The 22,234-nt window shown below is 37.4% G+C and overlaps 1 protein-coding gene and 1 long non-coding RNA gene across 5 annotated transcripts in view; one reads left to right on the forward strand and one right to left on the reverse strand.

Moving 5' to 3' along the window:
- Window positions 1-2,534: 2,534 nt before the first annotated feature.
- LOC113943618 lies at window positions 2,535-8,651 on the forward strand. The gene is made up of 3 exons (XR_003526394.1): window positions 2,535-3,127; window positions 4,743-4,860; window positions 7,705-8,651. It is a non-coding gene; the product is annotated as an uncharacterized LOC113943618 (long non-coding RNA).
- A 5,517-nt stretch (window positions 8,652-14,168) lies between these two features.
- The window catches only part of GLRB (glycine receptor beta), a 52,476-nt gene continuing 44,410 nt past the window's right edge, over window positions 14,169-22,234 (reverse strand). For all 4 annotated transcript variants that reach the window (XM_027635633.1, XM_027635637.1, XM_027635632.1 and 1 more), the window contains one exon: window positions 14,169-18,519. In XM_027635633.1, coding sequence (XP_027491434.1) covers window positions 18,223-18,519 — 297 coding nt within the window. In that variant the 3' untranslated portion in view covers window positions 14,169-18,222. The remainder of the gene's footprint in view (window positions 18,520-22,234) is intronic.

A 22,234-nucleotide genomic window follows, 5' to 3' on the forward strand; every position in this document is an offset into this window, starting at 1 on the left:
CCCCCTCCGCCGCCGCGCCCCGCCCCTGCGCGCGCCCGCGGCGCGCGGCCGCCAACCTTCAGCACCGCGGACAGCGGCCTCGGATCGTTCGGATTGATTAGTTAGTTATTTCACAGCCCTCCCCAGGATGTACTCTCCTTCCAAATACACCTGAAAAGCATTATATATATATACACAGCTACTGAACCCAAACCACGGTAGTTAATATGCAGGAAGGGTTAAAACTATTCAGATATTTCATTTTCATGCATAATGGGGATTTGTGGGGTTTTTTTCTTTTCCAAGATGGGTTCCAGCTGTATTAGCTAGACATGCTATTTACTGCAAGCTAAATTTAACATTTCTCAGTTTGGCACGAAGTCTGTCGCTGTGTACCACACACACACACACACACACACACACACACATCTTGTAGAAGAATAGACAGTGTAGCATTACTGTGACCATGACAATGAATTTGCTATTAAATTATCATCTGCTAGCATATTTTTTAATTAATTTATTTTTTGTTAACAAAGATGGGAAATATCCAGGCAGGAAAGGATACTGATCTTACATTGCATTTCCTTTTTTATTATTATTATTTTTCTTTTTTTTTCTTAATTATTAAATTATCATGATTCTCCTTTCCAGGAGGAGGGTCTCAAAGCTTCAGATATTCAGATGTCAATATGAGTACCTATCCTGAACACATAGGAAGTAGGCATTTTGAGGCCCTTTACTGATCACTAATTGATGATGAGTTTTGTTTCCTTTGAGTCATTTCACCATGAAATTCTGTACTAGCTTCTGTCTGTACTTGTGTAATCAAATCTCTCTCTCTCTCTCTCCCACAACAATAGATGAGCCTGAAAAAGAGAGAGAGCCTTAACAGCATGAGTATATAGCCCCTATGGCCCTGTGTGGGTGGATACTGCCCTTCCTTGCTCTCTCCCCCAGCCTGGTCCCTCCCAAAAGTCAGGTTTGGTGCTCCATGGTAAAACCTACTGCTCAATTCTGTGAAAGGAGCAAAGAGTGTCACTGTGTCAATCAACAGATTAAGCTATCAGAGAAAACCTTGTATTCAGGAAGTCCTCACTGTGCCCTTAAAAATGAGATATAGAGGAATTTACTTTTAATAAATACTTTAGAGTAATACTGCCAATCTTTAACAGGAGCACAGATAAATCATTTTTTTTTTTTCTGCCAAGGTCTAAAGAAACCTCTTATATATAAAAAATGAGGTTAAAATGAAGCAAATATCTGAGATGCAAGATTTTATTTTGTTATAATAAACCAAAAAATCATATTTGCTAATATACATTACGGCTACATAATAAACTAAAATATAAAAACGATGACACAAAATATAAAAATGAAATCTGGAAGGATCTAGAAGGATTTTTAAGTAATCATATTTACAGTTATGGACAAAATTTAAATCTCTAAACTGTTGTTTGGGGGGTTGTGGTTTTTTATTTTGCTTTTTTTGATTTGGGTTTTTTGTGTGTGTGTCATAGAGAACAGAGCCATTCCACATGTGCATCACTGTGTGACAGACACAGTAAGAATAATTCTTGGTGATGCATGTTTTACCTGCTTAGACAGTAAAATGTTATTTTATTGTTTATACTAAAGCACAGGTAAATGTTGCACTAAGTTTGGATCTCACTGTACTGGGTGCTACAGAATAAGCAACCTTACCTGAGTCAAACAGTTTATAGATGAAGGTCCTGAGCCCAATTTCTGTCATGCCAGTGCCCTTGCTACACATTTCAAGTTAAAGACCTTCAGAAGATAGCATAGCAGGTAGGTACAATGAAAGTAATCCAAGTAAGAAGTTAATTACCAATCACAGCTGAATGTTCTGTACAGATTATTCGTGGTGAGTTAATAACTGCTGCCCTGGCAATCCAAACTGATATTGTCCTGGCTGTCGATTTTCTAAAGCATATTTTTCCATTTCAGAATTGTGAGCATGTATATGTATACATAATGTAGAATGATGTATAGCGTGCAGTATTCCAAATTTGTATCATCGTGTCAGAACATGTAGAAAAAAATGTCTAATATGGCCATATTCTGCTGTTGGTGTGCCAGAGAAAAAGAAATGTACTCAATTTCATATGAGTAAGTACAAAAGAACAGCATGGGCTAGTCAATCAGCAAGAAAACAGATTAATCAGAATTTAATAATAGTGAAAAATGCTAACAATAAAAGAAGCCCTTCTTCAACTTTCTATTTTTTTAATAACAATCCTATGCTAATTGAAAAGATGAAAACAGGCAAAGGAGAAAAAAGAAATTTGTAGATGATAGTAATTTATGACCGTGTACTAAGAATAGACATACTCATTAACACTGTGCATGAGAAAATCAGATTACATTACTGGAAATCACATTCAATACTTTTTGCACAAGAAAAAAGAATCCAGCAAGAGGTAAGTAAGGATTGTAATTTAAAAACAGAAGATTATATTCTTATATGCATTCTTTTAAATCCATGATAGAAGCTCATATAAAAATGCATTAGTTTGGTATCTGAACAAAGCATCAACAGGGGGACGGTTAATAATAAGCATCAATCTCTTGTTGAAAGGAACATAGCAATATAATAATACTGAAAACAATGGTAGATGACAGAAGGCCAGATATCAAATAATAAGATGTCAGAGCCCTGGAAAGCGTAAGTGCTTAATCACGATTCTGTAGAACTCCAGGAGAGGTTTGCTATTTTTTGCAAAGAATGCAGGATTCAATCATGGCTATGCTTGATTTAACAGGTTCTAATGGACAATATTCTGAATTTAAGGTAGAGTAAGAAAGATAAGAAGTGGGTGAGGAAGCTAATAAGGTTGATATACATGCTAATCAGAAGTAAAATATGAATTTATCAGGAATACATTTCCTCTGCAATTTATCCTGGCACATTCCTGGTTGAGACAGTGACACTGTCTCACTCAACCAGTTCAACTAAATGTTCATATGTTTGAGCAGGTGCATATGAGACATGCAAAGAAACTTGGAAATGACTGAAGAACTGGAAATTTTTTCCTCGTGCTCAGAAATATTTAACGATCACTTCATATACTTGTCAAAAAGATAGTTCAGGAGTGGCTTGATGACATGGAGTACATGCTTCAGAAAAGTAACTTTGATAATATAAAGCATTTGAGGAGTAAAAATGGATGGAGTAAAAATCTCAGTTGTTAAATGCTGATACTCATCACATTCAGATTAGAACTACAGTTTATCTTTTGTTCTGCTCTTTTCGTAATGTGTCATTGACCATGCACTCATGTGTTGAGCAGCATAATTAATTCCTCAACTCTGAAAAATGCTCAGTTAGAATCAGACTCTTTTCTAAAAATTTTTGTTGAAAAAAGTTAGATTCTGAGAAGGTCCTTGGCTCAACTGAATGGTTATGGTGAGTCCTTTTGCACTTTTATGCTATCAATATTTGGGGTTTATATTCAGAATTATTTTCATGATCTTTTTCATTATAAAGAAATCATAAAATGTGTAGATTTTGTAAAATGCAAAAATGCTGTACCAATGAATGAATACTCTGATTTCATGGCCAATCAATAAATACTACCTTCAAAAGATTGTTGTCTTTGAATTTTTGAAATCTGCAGCATTTTTGCAAATACTCGTGGGTGTAAGTAAAGAGGAAACACAAATGAAAGTTCCGAGTTCCAAGTCTTTCTCAAAGCATATAGTCCCATATGTTCATTCTGGATCTCAAGAGTCTTTTTAAAAATAAAAAGTACATTCTGATCTTCCATGCTCATTCTGCTTCCTCTTCTGATAAGCAAACATGTACTGTTCCCATTAATGGTACATATACCCGGGGAGGACACACTCTAAGGAATAGCTTATGCTGCCTCCTATTATGTGATTCTGATGATGAAAAAAGCAACATCACTACCCTGTGGTACAACTAATGTAAAATAATTAGTAACAGTCATACAGCTTTCACTTCTCTTTGCTGTGCAGCTGTAGGTGTGACAGTGCAGTTTGTTTGAGAAATTTATAGCAATTTGGGATTGACTATATTTATTTAAGCTACTTGCATTCTTGCTTTTTGCAAGAAGTGTTATATCTGTTTTGCCAATAAAGTCACTTAAGTATATGCTGAATTAACTATGCGTGTGGAAAATCTGCTATAGATTACTTCATTTTTTTTCTACTGAGATTATAGCAAATTACATTATTAAGCCTCTGGAAAAAGATAAAAGAAACACTTTCAGATTAGACTATGCATGCTTAATCCACGATTCTCATCTGGCAATATCTTCTTTTTTCTTCCAATGATATAAAAACTTCTATTGCTTTGTCTCAACCCAAGGGATACATTTCTTATCCCTGTCCTAATTTTTCCCTGCCTACCTGCTACCTCTCATCTTCTTTGCTGTCTCCTGCCTTGCCTGATTTCCATCTGGTTTTCCAATGCATTGCCATCAAAATGTCTTTTTCTCTGTGGTTATTTTGATTTTACCTTCCCAATTCCCCCTGTGGAGCACAGCTAATTCAAATGTGTTGGGTTTTTACTTTAGACTATAATAGTCAGCCTTGATCCTCTCTCTTTTCATCTGCCACCTCTCCCATCTGTTCCACAAGTAATGCCAGCCTTGACTCCAGTGTTATTTTTTATTCTCATCTTGTTCTTATTCCTTTTTCCATGCCAGCATCTGTGTTTGAAATATCAACCTTAAAACCATTTTTCAGGTCATTTCTTAATCACTGAAATTCTTCTTTAGCCTTGCACCTTTTCTGTCACCTGCGAGAAATGTATTGCTTCATTATTCAGAATGAAAAGCCCTTTGGAGATGATGAAGACATCGGATTTTATATACTGGTGGACTGTTCTCTGCTGAGGTATGGTACTTGTCAAAGTGCCAGTACTTGTCAAATCACCTCACTTCTCTGCATTCATAAACAACACACTAAAATGTTAAAAGGCAAATACAAGCTGACAAGAATGTTAACAGTCTGTTCTCTACTGACATATCTGGGGTACACTTTCAGCGTTACTCACTCTCTGATTTCTATTCACTTGTGACTTGAAACTTTTTTCTGCACAACAGAAGGAATTTCCTGAAAACTAGGTGTTTTTTCCCTCAAGAATCATCACCATGTGATGATCTCATATCTTTGGAATCCCAGGCAATGACACTGAGAAGCAGCTCGGGATCTACAAATGCAGATGGATTGAAACCCAAGGATAATATGTGCCAGTGATAGTAAAACCCTTGTATATGCTTGCTCACATACTCCTTATGGCTGCACTTAACTTTATGAATATTTGTATGAAGTTGTTTCTACTGTTGTAGTGAGCGTCCAGAGGTAGAATTTTGAACAAGAACACTGGGCAAACACCAGCCCATGGGAAATGGACTGTGTAATGGTCACTCTCAGCATGGGAAAGGCACGTTCTTGGTTTAATGTTTCATTCATACATAAAAACTATTCATAAAATATGTGCTTACTCCATTTAGCTTAGAAACTTGGAGAAATCAGCTGATCTTTTTCAAATTTGAACCTGTTGCAAATCTGATGAGCGTCAGCTACTCGATTTCTTTTTGTATCCCAACATCTAAAATTAGTTCATGAACACTGAACTCCTATTGAGAATGGAAGTTCTGACAGTGGCTTTGCATGCTAATCAACACTATAATTTGTTTTATGACCTTGCACAGGATTCAGGGCAGTATTCACATAAGCTTTGCAAAGATGCTTTCCACTACAGCAGAACTAACCACTAAACTCCTTAATCCAAGGAAGACAGCTTCTCATAACATTCCACAATGTTGGAGTGAATCTCTCTTTCTTAACTTCTTGTCTGAAACAGTTTTTGTACAATCTTGTTCACATCCTTTGGACAAGGCTTTGAGACCAAGAGCTTTTTGAACAAGCAGGGAAGCTGCAATGATAATGCCAGGGCTAATCCTGATTTTGGCCTGGAGACCAAACCCATCAGAGGCCAACACTGGGGAGGAGGAGAGGGTAGTGTGCCACATCCCTCCATCCCTTGGTGCTGGGAGCCCGGTTCCAGACTGCTTGGTGGAGCACAGGCAATTTGGCTAGCTGTCAGCACGGGGAAATATATGAGAGTAACAGGCTGCTTTTCTGCTCCCTCCACAGTGAAGGAGAACAAAATTCACTGCAGTCACCAAGAGAGTAAATGAAAGCTCCATTTTTCTTCTTCTGTAGGGGTGTTTCCCTTTTGAACCTTACAATAATATCAGAAGGCACACAGGCGTCAGGTTCCACTTGTATCAATGCCACTAGTCAAAGTCAGCCAATTCACATTGAACTGGCAATGTAACATGGTTTAATGTGTCCATAGGTAACTGAGAATTAGGGCATAAATTCATTTATAAGCAAATTGTGCAAAGCTTCATTTTTTTTTTTTTTTAAATTTCGTTTTAGAAATAAAAAAAGCCCCACAAACCTTCTTTTAAAAAAACACATGTTCATGCTATGGATTTAGTTTAAAAATGGTTATGTCATTACAGTGCATTTTATTTAGATCACTTTTCTAGTTTTATAATTTTGTCAGGGCTTCTGTCACTGGGAAAATAGAGTGAAATTTAAGATACAGTGAGTAAGAGCTTACACATCGATCGGTCAAATGGTCTCTGCTACAATTTTCAGGGGAAAAAATTAAAAATATATCAATAATACAAAAAATCTCCAGCAAATGTTAAAATAATGTATTTTATGGCAAAAATTAGTAAGAGACATATTGTGGCAGAAATTATACTATGAAGCTCAAGTACTTAGCAACATTAAAAGTAAGTTGAAGGAATAGATAGAATTGCATGAGACAAGATAATAATTTCTTCCTTCAGGAAATAGCCAAAAGATTGTTTTGTCCAATTACTCACTGCAGGCATTTTACACTATACTTTTAAAAATATCATCAAAATCGGATATAAGATTAAAAGGACTGTTGTGATTTAAACATCAGCTCCCTTATCCTTATCATTATGATCTTTCCACAACAGAATTTTCATTTGGGTTCACCATGTACCTGTTTGACATCAGTAATTTTTATTTTAGGAAAACAATTTTGTCAAGAAACAGCTTGCTTGAGTTATCATGGAAATGTACAGAGTTCTGCTCAACAGAAGTTTATTTTTAGTTCTGAAAAACCACTTCAGTGGTTCAGTCACAGAACTAGTTCACAGCAAAGTTATTTTTACTTTCACCTCTGCATTGGTATATCTTTCCAGAGATTAGTTGCAATAGTGTTGCATTAATGGCAAGCTTCTACAGAAGGAAAAAAAAAGCAAACTAGAAATTTAAGATAAAAGTAACCAATTCTTACGAGGCACTTAATTACATACTTTGTACTAGAAATACATCTTCTTCATAGTAAATGTGCAGGAAATAGCATTCTTCTAACTGTATAATTGCTTTAAATATAGGGTTTAATATGAGAGCTTATAGTAGAAAAGTTCAGCTAATATCTGTGACATTAAAGACAAAAAAAATGATGCTGCTTATCTTTACTGAAACTTCATTCATGTGGTATTGGAAAGTTATACAGATTAACTGCTAGCCATTACTGGCGGTCTATGGAGTTTCCATTTAATCTGAGACTGACCTTGTTCCTTGCAAATTGCATTGCCCTTAATAAGATGCGTGCATAGAGGTGATGTGCACAGGTAGCTGGGTTCTGAACAATTCTAAATTTCTGGTTTCCTTCCACTACAGGGCCACATACACAGAACAATGTATAAATGCATCAGGGGCTAAAAAATGAAGAGATGAGCTGTTGCAGTCTCCAGGGCAGTTCAAAAATCGTCGTTAAAAGCACATAAGAACAACCTAACCTTAAACTTGGAAACGTCACTGTCCTAAGTGTAAACTAGCTAAGGAGGATAACATGGAGAGAGAGAGAATTTATGCCACAGGAGGGAATATGTGGGCCAATGACAGGGATACATCATCTCTCCCAAATCCTGGTTGTACCCAACTTGTCAGTACCAGTTACAGCTACTGTGCATATAGCATTAATGCTTTTCTGTTAAATCAAGCAGATCTTCTGTTGTGATCTAATGAATTCACTTTCCATAATTAAAATTATTAAAAAGTCTTTGTTGATAGTATCTGACATAAATAAGAACACTGAAAGGCATTTTCTGCAGGAGAACCCTCACCAATATTTGCCTGCATTCTGCTGGCTCCCCGTGGTTTTAATAATACTAACAAAATAGAACCTTAATTTTAGAGGTTGGTCAGCTGTAGCAAATAAACATCAAAAGCAATGAAATGAGCTTACCGAAAACACACAAGATTTCCTTTTGAAAAACCTAGGGAAACATAAAAAGATCAGAAACTTCTTGCCTCAAACATGTATCCAGAATCATCGAGTTCTTACTGATGTTTTAATACCAGAATAGTAGCAATATATTCTTCAGATTTTCTTCACAACAGGAAGAGTTCAGTTATTTGAGGCAGTTAAGGAAAACCACAGATCACACCAGCACTCCAAGCACTACTGCTGAACAAGATAGCAGATTGCAATATTGCTTCTTTCCTTGCTTCTTGCAGCACTGCACATAAATAGTCTGCAGAATAAATGTTTCGCTTCAGAGTGGAATTTTCTACATTCATCATCTGATTATTTTATAATTTTATTAATTATAGTTCATCTCAATTCAGTGCCTCATTAGAAGAACAGACAATTTGGTGTTATTGACAAATGGTTGTGTGATACATATGGATAATCAATTATAGTAATATCCCATGAAATGACAGTGAAGCTAAATGGATTGAAAATACCACCCTTCATGGGCTTCCCCTGCTTTCCTTTTGAATGTCAACCATGAAAGACAACCCAGCGGTAAGCAATCTGTGAGTCAGACAGATGTGTGGCACTCGTTTTAACTTTCTGTATATAAAACAATCCCCAGGTGATTCTATCTACACTGCTGTTGGATGACATCCCATAAATGACAGACTGTAGTGCCTAACAGGAACTTCCCACCTCAAGGATTTAGCTAACAAACCCCAGAAACATATCTGTATTATTCTGTATCCCTTTTATTAATTTATTTCCTAGTAATTAAGATATTGATTAAATACTATACATAATTACTCACATTAGCAACCTAATAAAATATTAGATACAAAATAATCATCCATTTTCTTTAAAAAAGAGTACATTGTTGTACATTGTATGTAACAACACTTGTTCTGAATTTGCAATTGAAGGAGCTACTCCATTATGTGATTTATTATCTTGTGGCCCACATAGCTCACTCTGTGTCATGGCAGGGGATGATTTATTTTACAGGAAACTGAAAAAATACATGGTATGATATGGATATACTTTGCAAATACTTGCCAAACTAAACAATAGTAATAATAGAAGGGGAAAATACTGGTAACTTATAAAATCCTAACATGCTATTTTCATGAAGGTTTATTCCTAAGAATGTCATTATATTAAATATAGATATTTATGCTTATGTAAATTAAATTATAAATGAATAAATATATAATTTTAAAAGCTACAACTTCCTCCTTTGTTACTCTGCAGAATCTTCTGCAGAATTTGGATGCAAGCAAGGAACTGTGAGGTTATTTTAAACATCTTCTTTAGATATCAGAAAGAAGCAATATTAAAGGAAAGAATGTGCACATGCACATGGGTTTGATTGTCCTCTGACTATAAATCAGAAAAATTATAGTGTAAAGCCAATGTAAACGAGGGGGAATATCAGGCACTTGAAATCAGAGCCAGACTGCTTTCAGAAATGTTAAGACTGGGAGAATCCAAATCCAGATATCACTACTGTATGTCACTGAATCTCTGATTAATAATGACTATTTATTACTATTTGTGTGCATTAAAGTAGTGCCTTAACGCACTGTACAACTTATAGAAACAGAAAATTTTTTGCCCCAGCCACATCCAATCTAAACAAAAGAAATCTGGAGCAAGAGAAAGCCACCTTGTTGTCTTCTGTCACTTAGTGCAGAGGAACATAAGAAAATAGAGGTAATAATCTGCCAAACTTGCACTGGAGATCTGGGGAAGAGACACTTGCCTCTACCTACTGGGTACTGTGTTTAGCTACAGACCATCACTTACCTATGATGTCTGGACTTGGGCTGCACATGAAGCCATGCCCTCAGCTGTGCCCTGTGCGCAGTCAGACAACAGCAGTTCTTTTACTGCTTGGTCAGAGAAGAAATAAGTTCATCAACTGAATTCTTGCAGCATGAACTGGCAGAAAGACCATATTACAGGAGGGCATGATGGTCGTGTGCAGATATGACATCAATATGGACAAGACTACCTGGTCTTTCCTATAAAGTTTTTCTTTTCAGATGAGAAATGAAAACTGTTGAAAGATTCAATGTTATCCTGTCTTTTAAGACTGGAATCTCCTTTCAGACAAAATAATTTATTCCAATTGTCAAAGCTCATCAGACTCTCAGCATGAGGCTTGCATAAATGGGTTTATTCCTAGCTGTTTCATTTGCACACTGCATGAAATTTTTTTCCGATTTAATTTCATCAAGACTTTCTTCACAGACACTAGCAAACTTTCTGCAAGAGCACTGTAATGTAAAACACAGTATCTCTTCCTTATGCTTCTGTGGAAAAAAAATAGAGTAAACCACAATATGCTGTGGTATGCTTAGAAAAATTCCCATTTTAAAATGCTTTTCCTGAAATAGGAAGTCTATGGAAGAATATGACAAATAAAGTAATAAAGCCATGTTTATGGTTAACAGATAATAAAGTGCTGCCAGCTTGGATATGCCCTTGCTGTTTAAAACCTCCCATGGTAAAATTCGTAACATTCAATATCCTACAGTAGTGGTGTAAAACACTCCCATGAAATCGTAGTGTCTGGGAATATTACTATGACATCAGTGTTGTTATTTTTCTTAAGAAAGTGCCTCTCTGTTGCAAGAAAACTCATCAAGTGGTGAATGTGATGAACACATTATTGCAAAGGCACAGGACTTGGGAAACCTAGCTGTGCTCTCCTCTGGCCGGTTTGCATTGAATAGAGATGTACAGGGCAGGTCCTACAAGGAGAGGGGCTCTTGTCCTTGTCCAGGCTTCTGTAGGGCAGCCATCATGACTTCAGCAGATCCTCTGAAACCTTCTTGGCTTTAAGACCACAGTAAGGCAAGAGCTTTAAGTTCAGAGAAAACATGCAAGGTTGAGGCGATTCTCTCCTGCCATTATGCACATTTGTTTATTCTTTTAAGGAATTTATTTATTTAAGAAGTTTTCACCTCGGGAAACAACCAACTAGAAAATATGAAGAATTATTAAATAAAGACTAAAGTTTAATTCCACAAAGTAGATGATAGCTCACAGCGGATGCTGTATATCATTTGTATTTGATTGAAAAGATTGCTTCTGTAATATACTGGTCCTGAAGCACATCCAGAAGGATAATGAGAGCAGGGCTGCCTCAGAAGCTGACACAATCAGATAGATATTTTAAAAAGCCTACAAAGATTTTATACCCTCCAGTAGGCTGGGGCAAAACAGGATTTGTCAGAAGCAGGAGTAGATAGCAAGACAGGCTTTTTCAAAAGCAGAAACTGATGCGGGAGTGGTATTGGTCAAAAACGTTAGTCTTTACAGTCAGTTCCTGTCAGTATTATGCCTTTGAAATAGCCAGTATTTAAATTAATGTTTTACAGTGAGCTGGCCTTTGGGAGTCAAAGAAACAAATAAATTAATCTGGAAGAATGAATCTGCTTGAGACATTGATAAATCTGTTATGACAATGTAAGGCTTATTAAACACTGAAACATTATTTTTCTAGCCTTTGGGTCAAATGCAAGTTTTAAGGTTAATAGAGGAAATCAACATTTTAAAAAATGTCACATGGACTACTCTCTTTTTTTTGTATTCTGCTTTTGACAGGAAATTCATGATTCAATACACTTAACTCAAAAATATAAGTGAGCATGTAGTGAGATGTTATCCAAATATCACAATACTCTGAGTTATAGGGATATAACTGAAATGGCATAAGACAGATAATGCTAAAATTTGAGAAATAAGGGTATCCGAGGTCTTCTCATATATTACTGTTCCTCTGTTCTTGAACATCAGCACTGGCCTGCCTTCATGAACACTGTTAGAGTCACACACACAGTCTTTGCTCTGACTGTAAGGAGATGAAAGGTAGGATGGACGAAGTTTTTGCCAAGGAAATCACTCAAGCTTGATAAAAGGAGTGCTTCGCAGAACAGAAAAGCTACACAGTGCTGTTGATTATCATGATGTATGCTACAGTGAAAGAAGGTGAAAGCACAGGGGCTGCCTACACACAGTTTTTCCTCTCAGCAGCAGTCTCAGTTTCAGCAGAGGTTTTTCTTGCAATTTACGGCGTTAGAGAAGGTTTCCTCTGAGTTGAAAGGTTTTTGCAGGGGGTAAGGGTACAACGTGACCTGCTATACTCAGGAGGGTTTCTTGGCCCCAAAAACCTTGAGTTTGCTACCTCAAGTGAAAAATGACTCCCACTGTGAATATTCTTAGAAAGAAACAGACCTACACAGATATATATGAAAAACTCCACACTATCCACTGACACAGATTCAGGAACTCATCGGGTGGAAAACAGTTATGCAATACCTTATCCTTTGTACTCCATAGTCCCCACACTTTGTTTCAAAGTATCCTATGTGGCCTAAGCAACTCCCTGGTGGGACAGAAATCCTCAGTAACCCACATTGTCTTACTGGTTGGTCTCCGTCACAGTAAATCATACCTTCATGCAGTAAGAGAAAAGATCATTAACTTTCTTGTACTAAAAGACGTGCTTAATGCATCTGCTGTCTCTGCGTGACAGTTAATGGTGCCAGGCAGACTTTGTAGATGTATCTCAATATTCCAAAGATGAGTTGACTAACAAACTTGAAGGCCCTTCAAACACATCCCCTCTTGGCAGGGAGTCAGTGGTTACTGTTCTCCAGAACCTGACATGTTGAGAAACCCCATGCTGAAAAGTAATCAGGGAGTGCCCCTCAAGATCAGGGTTGACATCCACGGGCATCTGGAAGCCAAAAAAAACTTATACAGTCTTAGTCTTGTTAGTCTCACTAGTTTCTCTAGTCTCATTATTCATTCAAAAGACTGTGATCTAATATCCTCTATTAGAGTTAAGGACTTTAAACAGAATGGCTCATAAAAGGGATAGTCTTATGACCTAGACTCAGGAGGCAACCTCGTTCATGCTCAGGTGGGTGAATACAACTCATTCATTCACATGTGCATTGGTTCAGGAAAATAAACTGGCATTTTTTTGTAATTGCCAGTGAATGCTCTTGTCAGTACACAAAATTAAACATGTCAGAAATCCCATATGTCATCAAGACCCACGGAGAGAATATTTTACAGTGGCATCTTTCACATCACCCGTGGGAAGAATCAATTCTGTCCTAGCACATGGTGCGTCATCCAGCATACACCTACATTTCACAGCCATGGGCTGATAAACACCCACACCAGCTAACTTTAAACCAACCGTTTGAGCGTAACAGCCAAGGCAGCACAAAGCTTAGTGGGGGTTAAAACCAAGCATATTTTTTCCTGTCCTAGCCAGCAGGTAGGCTTCCCAGCCAGAGCTCACCGTCACCATGGTGATGTTTCCAGCCCTCCCCAAAACATCTAGTTTAAGGCTAATTTGGATAGGCCTGCATTAGCTGTGGGCATTTCAGTGACTGCAGCACAGACATAATCATAGCAATGAAAGGCTTTAAGAAAGATTTCAGAATAGCCAGGTAATCTTTATTTTAAATGTCTGCCAACACCATTCCCACTGGTGGAAGGAGGACAGGTGCAAGGCAGGGTAGTGGGGTAGGCTTCTCTCTCCAATAAGTCAGAATACAAAGGAGTGCTGCAAGCAGCCCAGATTGCTTCTGATTGATTTGATACAATGTTGTAGACAAAATCACAATGATGAGAAATTTATGTCCTTAAAACTGCATTCTTTTCCTGTATATTCCACTGTTTACTTAAGTGTAGAGCTTCATAGGAAAAGACTTAGTTTCTGTATCTTTTGGGCACCAAAGATGAGATCAATTTTCCTTTTTTTTAAATTTATTCTTTATAGTTATATAAAAATAAGGTAACTCATACACAAAACAATTAAATTGTTAGACACAAATTAAATTGTAGACACAAACAAAACTATTATGCAATCTCTTTTTATCTGAATTTCTTTCCACATTATCTTCTGTAATCCCGGAATTAGTATACCAGAGCATCAGTAAGAGTGTCCTATCTCCTTATCTCCTACACACCTCCTACACACCTCATTTGTACTCACTGCAGCACTATGATATCTCAATAGCCAGAAAAATCACTTGGCACTGCATATATTCAGGTTGCACTCCCTTGGAAATAAATAATTTAATGCTACCTATTCTATAAATATCCTTATTGCAAGTCACTCAGTAACCATAATGATAAGCTGCTTTAATTGAAGAAGAGACCTGTATTATAACGTCTCTTAATAGATTCCCTTAACAACTATAACAGACTGCTGAAGTAAGGTATTGTCTCTCTACAGAGTAAAATAATTTTAAATAAAGATTACTTGTAAGTGCATTTCCTTTAAATGATTATAGAGCCAGATCAATGACTGTGGTCATGCCCATTGGCACTACTCCAGAAGGCAGTGTTGCTACTTTCTCTTTAATGGGTCATAGGGTGCTAAAGACACTCTCTCTTTACCCTGTTACCAAGTCCAAATTAATTTGAAGACTTTGAAGAATGAAAGTTGCTTGGCAGTGTTTCCAAGCAGTCAATCTTCTGTACACTGCACTTACAAAAATAAACTCCTTTCCTCACTCAAAGGACAGACTGCTCACATACACCATCTCAGCCAGAATTAACAGAAAAAAAGAGGAGGTGCCATTAGCCACTAAAGAGGTGCTCCTAAAACAGGATGTCAAACATGAGGTATGGATTACAGGGAATTAACACAAAGCAGCAGATATACTTTTCAAATCACATCCTTACTTATTGTCTACCCCAAATTTGTGGACGCAGTTAAGAAATGAATTAATTAATCTCCACGGAAATTCCTGATGCAGTGTTTGAATGTGTTCTAAAATCCTGAAAAATGTAGAAAGATAACTAAAGGGCTTAAGAGCCAAGAAAATACCAAGGGTTATGTTAAGGGTAGAACAAAAATTTGTAACTCTCCTACCAGCAAACAGCAGAACTTAAAGTAAATGTCAGCTGAAACACAGATGGCCTCTCCCTCAAAAACAGATTTTGCTGTCATGCGGTTTGTTCAGACATCATGACTGGTTAATCTAGTTACTAGTGTGTACTTCAAGAACTTCATCTTTGCTACTACTGGAATGTCTTAATTTCTTCAATTTTAAATTCATACTGCATTGCAAGTTTCTATAGCTGTACATTGATTCAATGTACATTTATTTTTAATTTAATAATAGCTTTTTTCCTGTCACATTATCACAATCAGGTGAGATCCCATATTGCCTATACAGTTTTGTATTTGCACCACATTCCTGAAATCAGTCAACAGGCAGAATTTTACAACTAGAGGGTGCTGGAGGACCATAATGTAAGATGGCATGCAAAACTTTCAATGACCTTTAGTGGAAAGAGGAAAAATAAAATAAATCAATTATTACTGCTCAGTAGGACAAGCTAATATGTTCCAAGGTAATACAAATACTGCAATATTATCTAATATAAGTAAAAAGAAAATTAATTCTTTATTGCTGATACTGGTTCATTTTAAATTTAGTTTCAAATTTGCTGTTAAACTTTGCTTCTGGTCTTAGTTTTTGTGCTATAATGAACAAAAAACCTTTATCTGAACAATATGCATTCCTTTTTCTTCCCTTTGTGTGAGTTGGAAAGCAATTACAGTGTATTATTGATTAAATGTTTTATGATAAAACACAAAAGCCATCAAGTAAGCAGGAAACCAAGAAGGAACAAAGATTAATTTAACAATAAAATCTATAATTGAGATTTTACAGATAGAATGTGGACACTAATTACAGATAAATCATTTAATAAGAGTTCCAACAAGAAAATTATCTTCCAAAATTCATATAATTTCCAACACAGAGTAATTATTTTCTTGCCTTCCAGTACTGTAAGAAAAAATACAAGTATGAGAATAAATAATGTCTATAAATATAGCACTCTGTACGTATAAAAGTTCCCTCTCCCTTCCTTCCTCTCCTATACTTTTCCTTATTGCTTCTTAGGAGTCTTTGACAATTCTGCAATTACCTTCAACCAAAAGAATTATTAAAATTTTGAAGCAGACCTTTAAGATATCCCTTCCCTCAGCCCTGGTTCAAGACAGCTCAGTAACACCTGGGATTTTTATTCCATTTCCTTAGATCAGAAAGAAATCGAAAGGACAAACTGTGGCCACCTGGTAGAGTGGCTCCCTGAAACCCTCACAAGAAAGTGGCCAGGGAGCTGGTGAAAAACACGTGACCATACTCTGAGGAGCAGATCTCTTCAACCCAAACATGATAAGTTGCAACCAGCCTGTGGATCACAAAGTGGCAGTGGTTAGAAGAGGCCCTGGGAACGTGCAGGGCTGCCAGATGTCCAAGTGAAGCTGGTGTGGCATGCCATTGCTCTTCTTATATTCCCACTTTTGACCTTTTGGTTGTGCAGGCTTGCTGCATGTGGACAACATTCTCATGGTGGAAAACACCCAAGTGATGCAACAGTCTGATTGTGGTGGCCTGCATTAGCTCAATACATCCTGGACATGCCAGAAATGTAGTGCAAGTGGGATTGTTTCTGTTTCCACACTACGGAAGGTCTCATGTATTTAAATTAGTCCCTTCTGAGCCCAAGAGGCGCCAGTAACTCATGTTTACTCTTATGAATTGCAAAGTTAGTGAGAACTGCCTTATTTTCATATTGCAACTAGTAACATGTACACATGTTGTAACTAGCTGTGGTGTCCCAGCTTTACAAGCAGAGACATATTTCTCTACGCACACTCTCATGGGCCGAGGCCAAGCCCCTGTGTTCTGAGAGAACACACGCTACTCAGATGCCTACATACCTGCAGCTTCCTTTAGGCTGCATTTCATTGCATGACTCGCCCTTACAACAGATGTACCCTGGCATCTACAGGAGGCTCATGATATATTTAAGAGTCTTAGCCCCTTAGACCTTTGGACATGCTTTCACTCCTACGTGTTAGCTAGCACACAAATGAAAAAGGTATAATTAATGGTGAAAATAGGATTTCATTCTTGACAACTGGTTTGTTTAAAATGAAAGTTTTCAAGGGGATAAACAAAACAAGTCAAGTAAGATGTGTCCAATGCAACAACAAAAAAAAAAGTGACTTACACACTTGCCAGATGCTATAGAAGGACAAAGTAATGTAAATGTAATGTAAAAATGTATAACAAACCTCATGCTGAACTGCATCTTGTGATTCCTTCCTAAAACTCCTCATACATTCAGTCTAGAAAGTGGCTTGTTTGTTTTTGAGATACTGTATCTAGTTTGTGCCTAAAGAAACAGCAGTCAATATCTGGCCCAATGTTTTATTGTCAGCATATTCTCACGCACTTAAGTGTGCCTGCTTCATAGACACAATTGTTGGGGTTTTTTTCCTAAATGAGCTGATTTTACAAAATTAGTAGTTCTCTGATCTTTATTTTTCCACATAGACAAGATCTGCTTATTTGATGCTGCCTTTACTTACAAAGTCTAAATAATATGAATTACATCTTAGCTTTTTCTTCAACAGTGCCATCTAAAATTATACAAGAACAAGATGTTTGGTGGGTGGTTTTTTCCCTCTGGAAGTCAGCAGAAAAGCTGTTAAATACTACATATACTAGAATACTGATTTTAATAATACTCAACGTGCACATCAGTTTCATTGTCAGAAACACTTTAAATTTCTGTATGTTACTAATAAGTGAAGAGCGTTATTCAGCTTTATAACGTAGTATGCATTGTCCTTCATATATATTCCTAAAGCAGGATGTGTGCTGTACATTTATATACAACGTTGGTCAGAGCACAGACATTGCAGTGTCATGCTTTCATTCAAATTTCAGATGCCATATGTTCAGTACAATCGCACGGCATCAAGATGCAACATATTGCTTTGCAAATGCAAATAATTTCACACAGTGGCCTTCATGACTGGGAAGGGATAATGAAATGGGTTATATTTTATACATATGAAAAAATAAATAAAAGATTTATCATAAATATATGGACCAGTATATGACGTTGAAGAACAAGAAGCAAAAAGGGAACAGTGCTCTTGCATAAAGATCAATTCTCTTTGCTGCTGATGGAATGACAGGCTTGGGAGGAGGAGGCTTCTTGTTGTTCTTGGCTTGAGATTTCCCGAGCCCATTGTTGACTTCAATGGGCTTCCCATAACAGTCATAATTTGATAATTCAAAATCTCTTGGCAAGCTTCCAACGATGCTGAAATCATTGGATCTCAGATCAGATTTCGAAGTGCAAACTTTTTTGCATCTGGTCTCACCAACCTATGAAATAAAGAGTGAGTGGAATCACGATGTACTCACCACATCCCATTAACAAACTTAATGCAGCTGCTAGAGAACACTGCAAACAAACATACAGGAAATTACTTGTTGATAGGGATACATTACATCAGCCTAATTTGCGGAATGGTTACGTTATAAAGTACTTAAGGATGATCAGTCAATCATATAAACTAATCCAAACATTCATAATTGTGTAATTTTTCATGCACAAGATGCCTCATGCTGTGCAATCTGCTATAGTTAGACTCCTTCATTTTAGGATGATAGAAGGGGAGGGAATACTTCTGTGGGGAGTATTTTTGGATATTAGTTCTGTGCTGATGAACCTGTAGGACAGATACTATTCAATACTTGCATTTTTCTAAGGTCTGGAAGCCATAGTCAGAATTAACCCTAAAATTCAATGTTTGCAATTAAATGCAGTCTTTTCTGGTTCTAAATAGTTGTCAGCTAAAGATCCTATACCTCATGCTAAGGAGACTGCCTTGCATAGCGCGAAGGCACTTTCTTTGTGCCTGCGGTACTTGGTGCCTCTTTAAAAACAAGTAACACAGATCTGACACCATTCTCAGCACTTGCCATCCATATACTGTGTTTAACCAGGAAATCTAAATCCAAATACAGAATACCCATGTTTCCTGTAGCTCCATCAGCACTCTTGGGAGTGAAGTACTACTGTGCTATGGGGTAATCATTGTCTGTTACAGACCAGACAACAGTTCCGGCATAGATAATGAACATTCAGAAAAAAGATTTATTTGGTACATTTCAAACTCATGTGGGGTTTTTTGGGGGGGAAAAAAAAGATTCCTATATTTCCTTCCTTAGATTTTATAAAGCTTTTATCTCAGGTTCAACACATCTCTAGGAGGACCAACCTCACACTGTTCAGGGAGCTTGAAGTGATTTAAAGACTACTTGCAAGACACTGTGTTTTGTGACTTGGGTAAACCTCTCCCAAAGTTTCATTTCAATTGGACTACTCAGTAAAGTAGGGAAAAAAAGGGAAAAGAATACAGACTATGAATTTGTTCACATATATAACCTGACAGTCAAAAAAATGCTGGTTCACAAATCAGGCTACACACATGGGCAACTGACATAAACACAAGTTTAACTAAGGCTTCCTAGAGCCACTGGTCCACTAAAAGTTGGTTCTTCCAAAAGCTGCCTGTCCCTTCTTTCCATTAGTCTGTCTCTCCTCCACAGTGCCTTCAGGGATTTTACGCTCAGCTGTCTCCACCTTTGGTTTTCTGCAGTCTTTGGCTGATAGTTTGGGATATTTACATAATTTTATTTTTGTAAAATAATAATAGTGAAATACAGTACCAGACTTATGGATGAATGAAAAACATTCTGAAGAATATAATCAGCTTCTCTATGATAACTGACAAAGTATTCTGCATGGAAAGAACTAAGGCAGAGAGGAAGAGACCTAAACTTTGACTAGGGCTTTTACTCTCATTATTGACAATGCTGATGCAAGGTGGAAGAGAAGCATGGCACTGTTCCCTATACAAACAGTGGACACACCTCCCCAGATTTGTCAGAGTTATATTTTTCAGGAAAACAGTAAATTTTGAAACTGATACACTAAAACTGAGGCTCAAGTTTGTCCTGCTGACAGCCAGGACAGGGTTAATTTTTTGCAGTATGTGGGAGGGGGCATAGCTAGGGCACAAATGTTATTCTATACCACCTCACATCATTGCTGGGGTGGGGTAAAGGGAAGAAGAGGTTTCTTCTGGTCCACAAAACATGGCAGAGAGCCTCATAGAAAGTTTTCCATGTGAATAATTTCTTTTCTTATACCTTTTGTTATTAATATTGTTGCTGTTTCTTATCTCATTGCTGTATCCAGTTAATTGTTCTTATCTCAACCCATGATCTTTGCCCTTTGTGCCTCCAATTGGAGGGGGGAGGGGGAGTGGTGCATGGTTTTAGTGGGACTACTAAATTGAAGAATACCATTCCTAAACCTCAGCAAGGTTGCACACAAAATTAAGATTCCAGGTCACAAAAAATAAAAACAAGATAGGTATTCCCTGATGGTAAGGCAAAACTATGCATACAAATTTCCTGCAACTGTTTCCCAGTCATCAAAGAGCTGACAGCCTGGGACAGTGTTCATTACTGAAGTAGCAGGGGCAAACTGTCTATTAAGGTGGTCACTAACATACAGATAAACATGATTATGTGGCCATGGGTGACATGATGCTGTTAGTCACTGATTCAGGATGTTCCTTCCAATCAGATCATAACCCAGGATATAGGTAATAAAGATGTAAAGCAGACCCTTGTGCAATGAAAAGGGAACTTGCGAGATTGCGATGCATGTTAACTGAAGAGTCATAGGAATATTACATTTTTTCCATGGTCAAAACTAATAAGATTTAGTAAGGCCACTACAAGAAACAGAATCATGTATGAAATTATAAGCCTCCTTTTGGATTTGCAAACTTGTAATGCATTCCTCATACTACCAGCAATAAATTGTAAAACTCAGTGACGCTAATTGTAGCCTAAGTGCTCTCATTTACAACACAGAACATTCCTGTTCCAACTGCAGTATCTAGAGAGTGCTCCCCTAAAGGCTGTTACAAGTCAGTTCTCATTCACTTGCAGGCCTGAGAGAATGAATTCTAGGTCACCTCTGCCTTATAAGCAGAGAAGTGTTCACAGCATGTTCACACAGAACTCTGCTTAGTTCAGTGTCAGCTGGAGTACTGATTTATCACGGTGACACAATTTTCCTTGTAAGAGCAGCCTGGCCCAATTTTTTCTTTAATAAGTGTATATTACTTTTGAAAATAATTTAATTCATTTCCCTGGGTTTACAAATCTGTCATGCTTCCATTTTCTACACTCAGCTACTGCCTAGCCATACTTTCAAATTTCTTCTCATACATCTCTTCAACTCTCCGATATTTCTGTTGTTTTAGTTTAAATTTGCTGCAGTTGACCTACAGTTTTCCCTAAACAAAGTCAGTTAATATATATTAAGCATAGATAACATATATTTATCTGCCTTTTATTCATTTTGTCTTAGTCTGTGCTACAAGCCTAATAATAATCCTAACAATGCCTCTGCTGCTTCTGGTGCTCCTCCTCGCTTTCCACATTTACTGCCCAAACACTTAGCAAAGGCTACAGGAACCATTTCTGTGAAAAACGATACTGCAGGGCTTGATTTTAGAGTACTGCACTGAAAATGTGTAAAGAAAGTAAAGTGTTGTTAAATGATATATCTTTTTGACTTCATCCTGACACAGAAAATATTTGATATTGTTTGCCTTATCCTGCCCATGACCTGTGGGCAGACCCACGGGTTTGATACTTCCACCAGATTTACGGGTTTTCCCCTGCAGGGGATGGGGAGCAGTTGTTTGGGAAGGGAAGGCTGTTGGGATACTGTAGGGCCATCCCATGCCCCAGAAAGAACTCGGCATCCATTACTTGTCCCTCTAGCATGGAGGTGAGGGGGGCCAAGGAGGACACAGGAACATGATGTGACTCTTGGGGCTTGGACCAAAACACAGACCTAATTCCCTCTTTCTTCCAGGACTGGGCCACCTTGTCTAGGTTTGGAGTGATGGACAGGATCCCTGTCTTTTGATGAAGACCTCCAAAGTACCTAAAAATGTGATGGTCCTTTCTCACCTTTTACAAAATTCAGGCTGAGCAGTGCTCACTG

The sequence above is a fragment of the Corapipo altera genome, unplaced genomic scaffold (assembly GCF_003945725.1).
Source record: "Corapipo altera isolate COAL_440 unplaced genomic scaffold, ASM394572v1 22b, whole genome shotgun sequence".
NCBI classification, from domain to species: Eukaryota; Metazoa; Chordata; class Aves; order Passeriformes; family Pipridae; genus Corapipo; species Corapipo altera.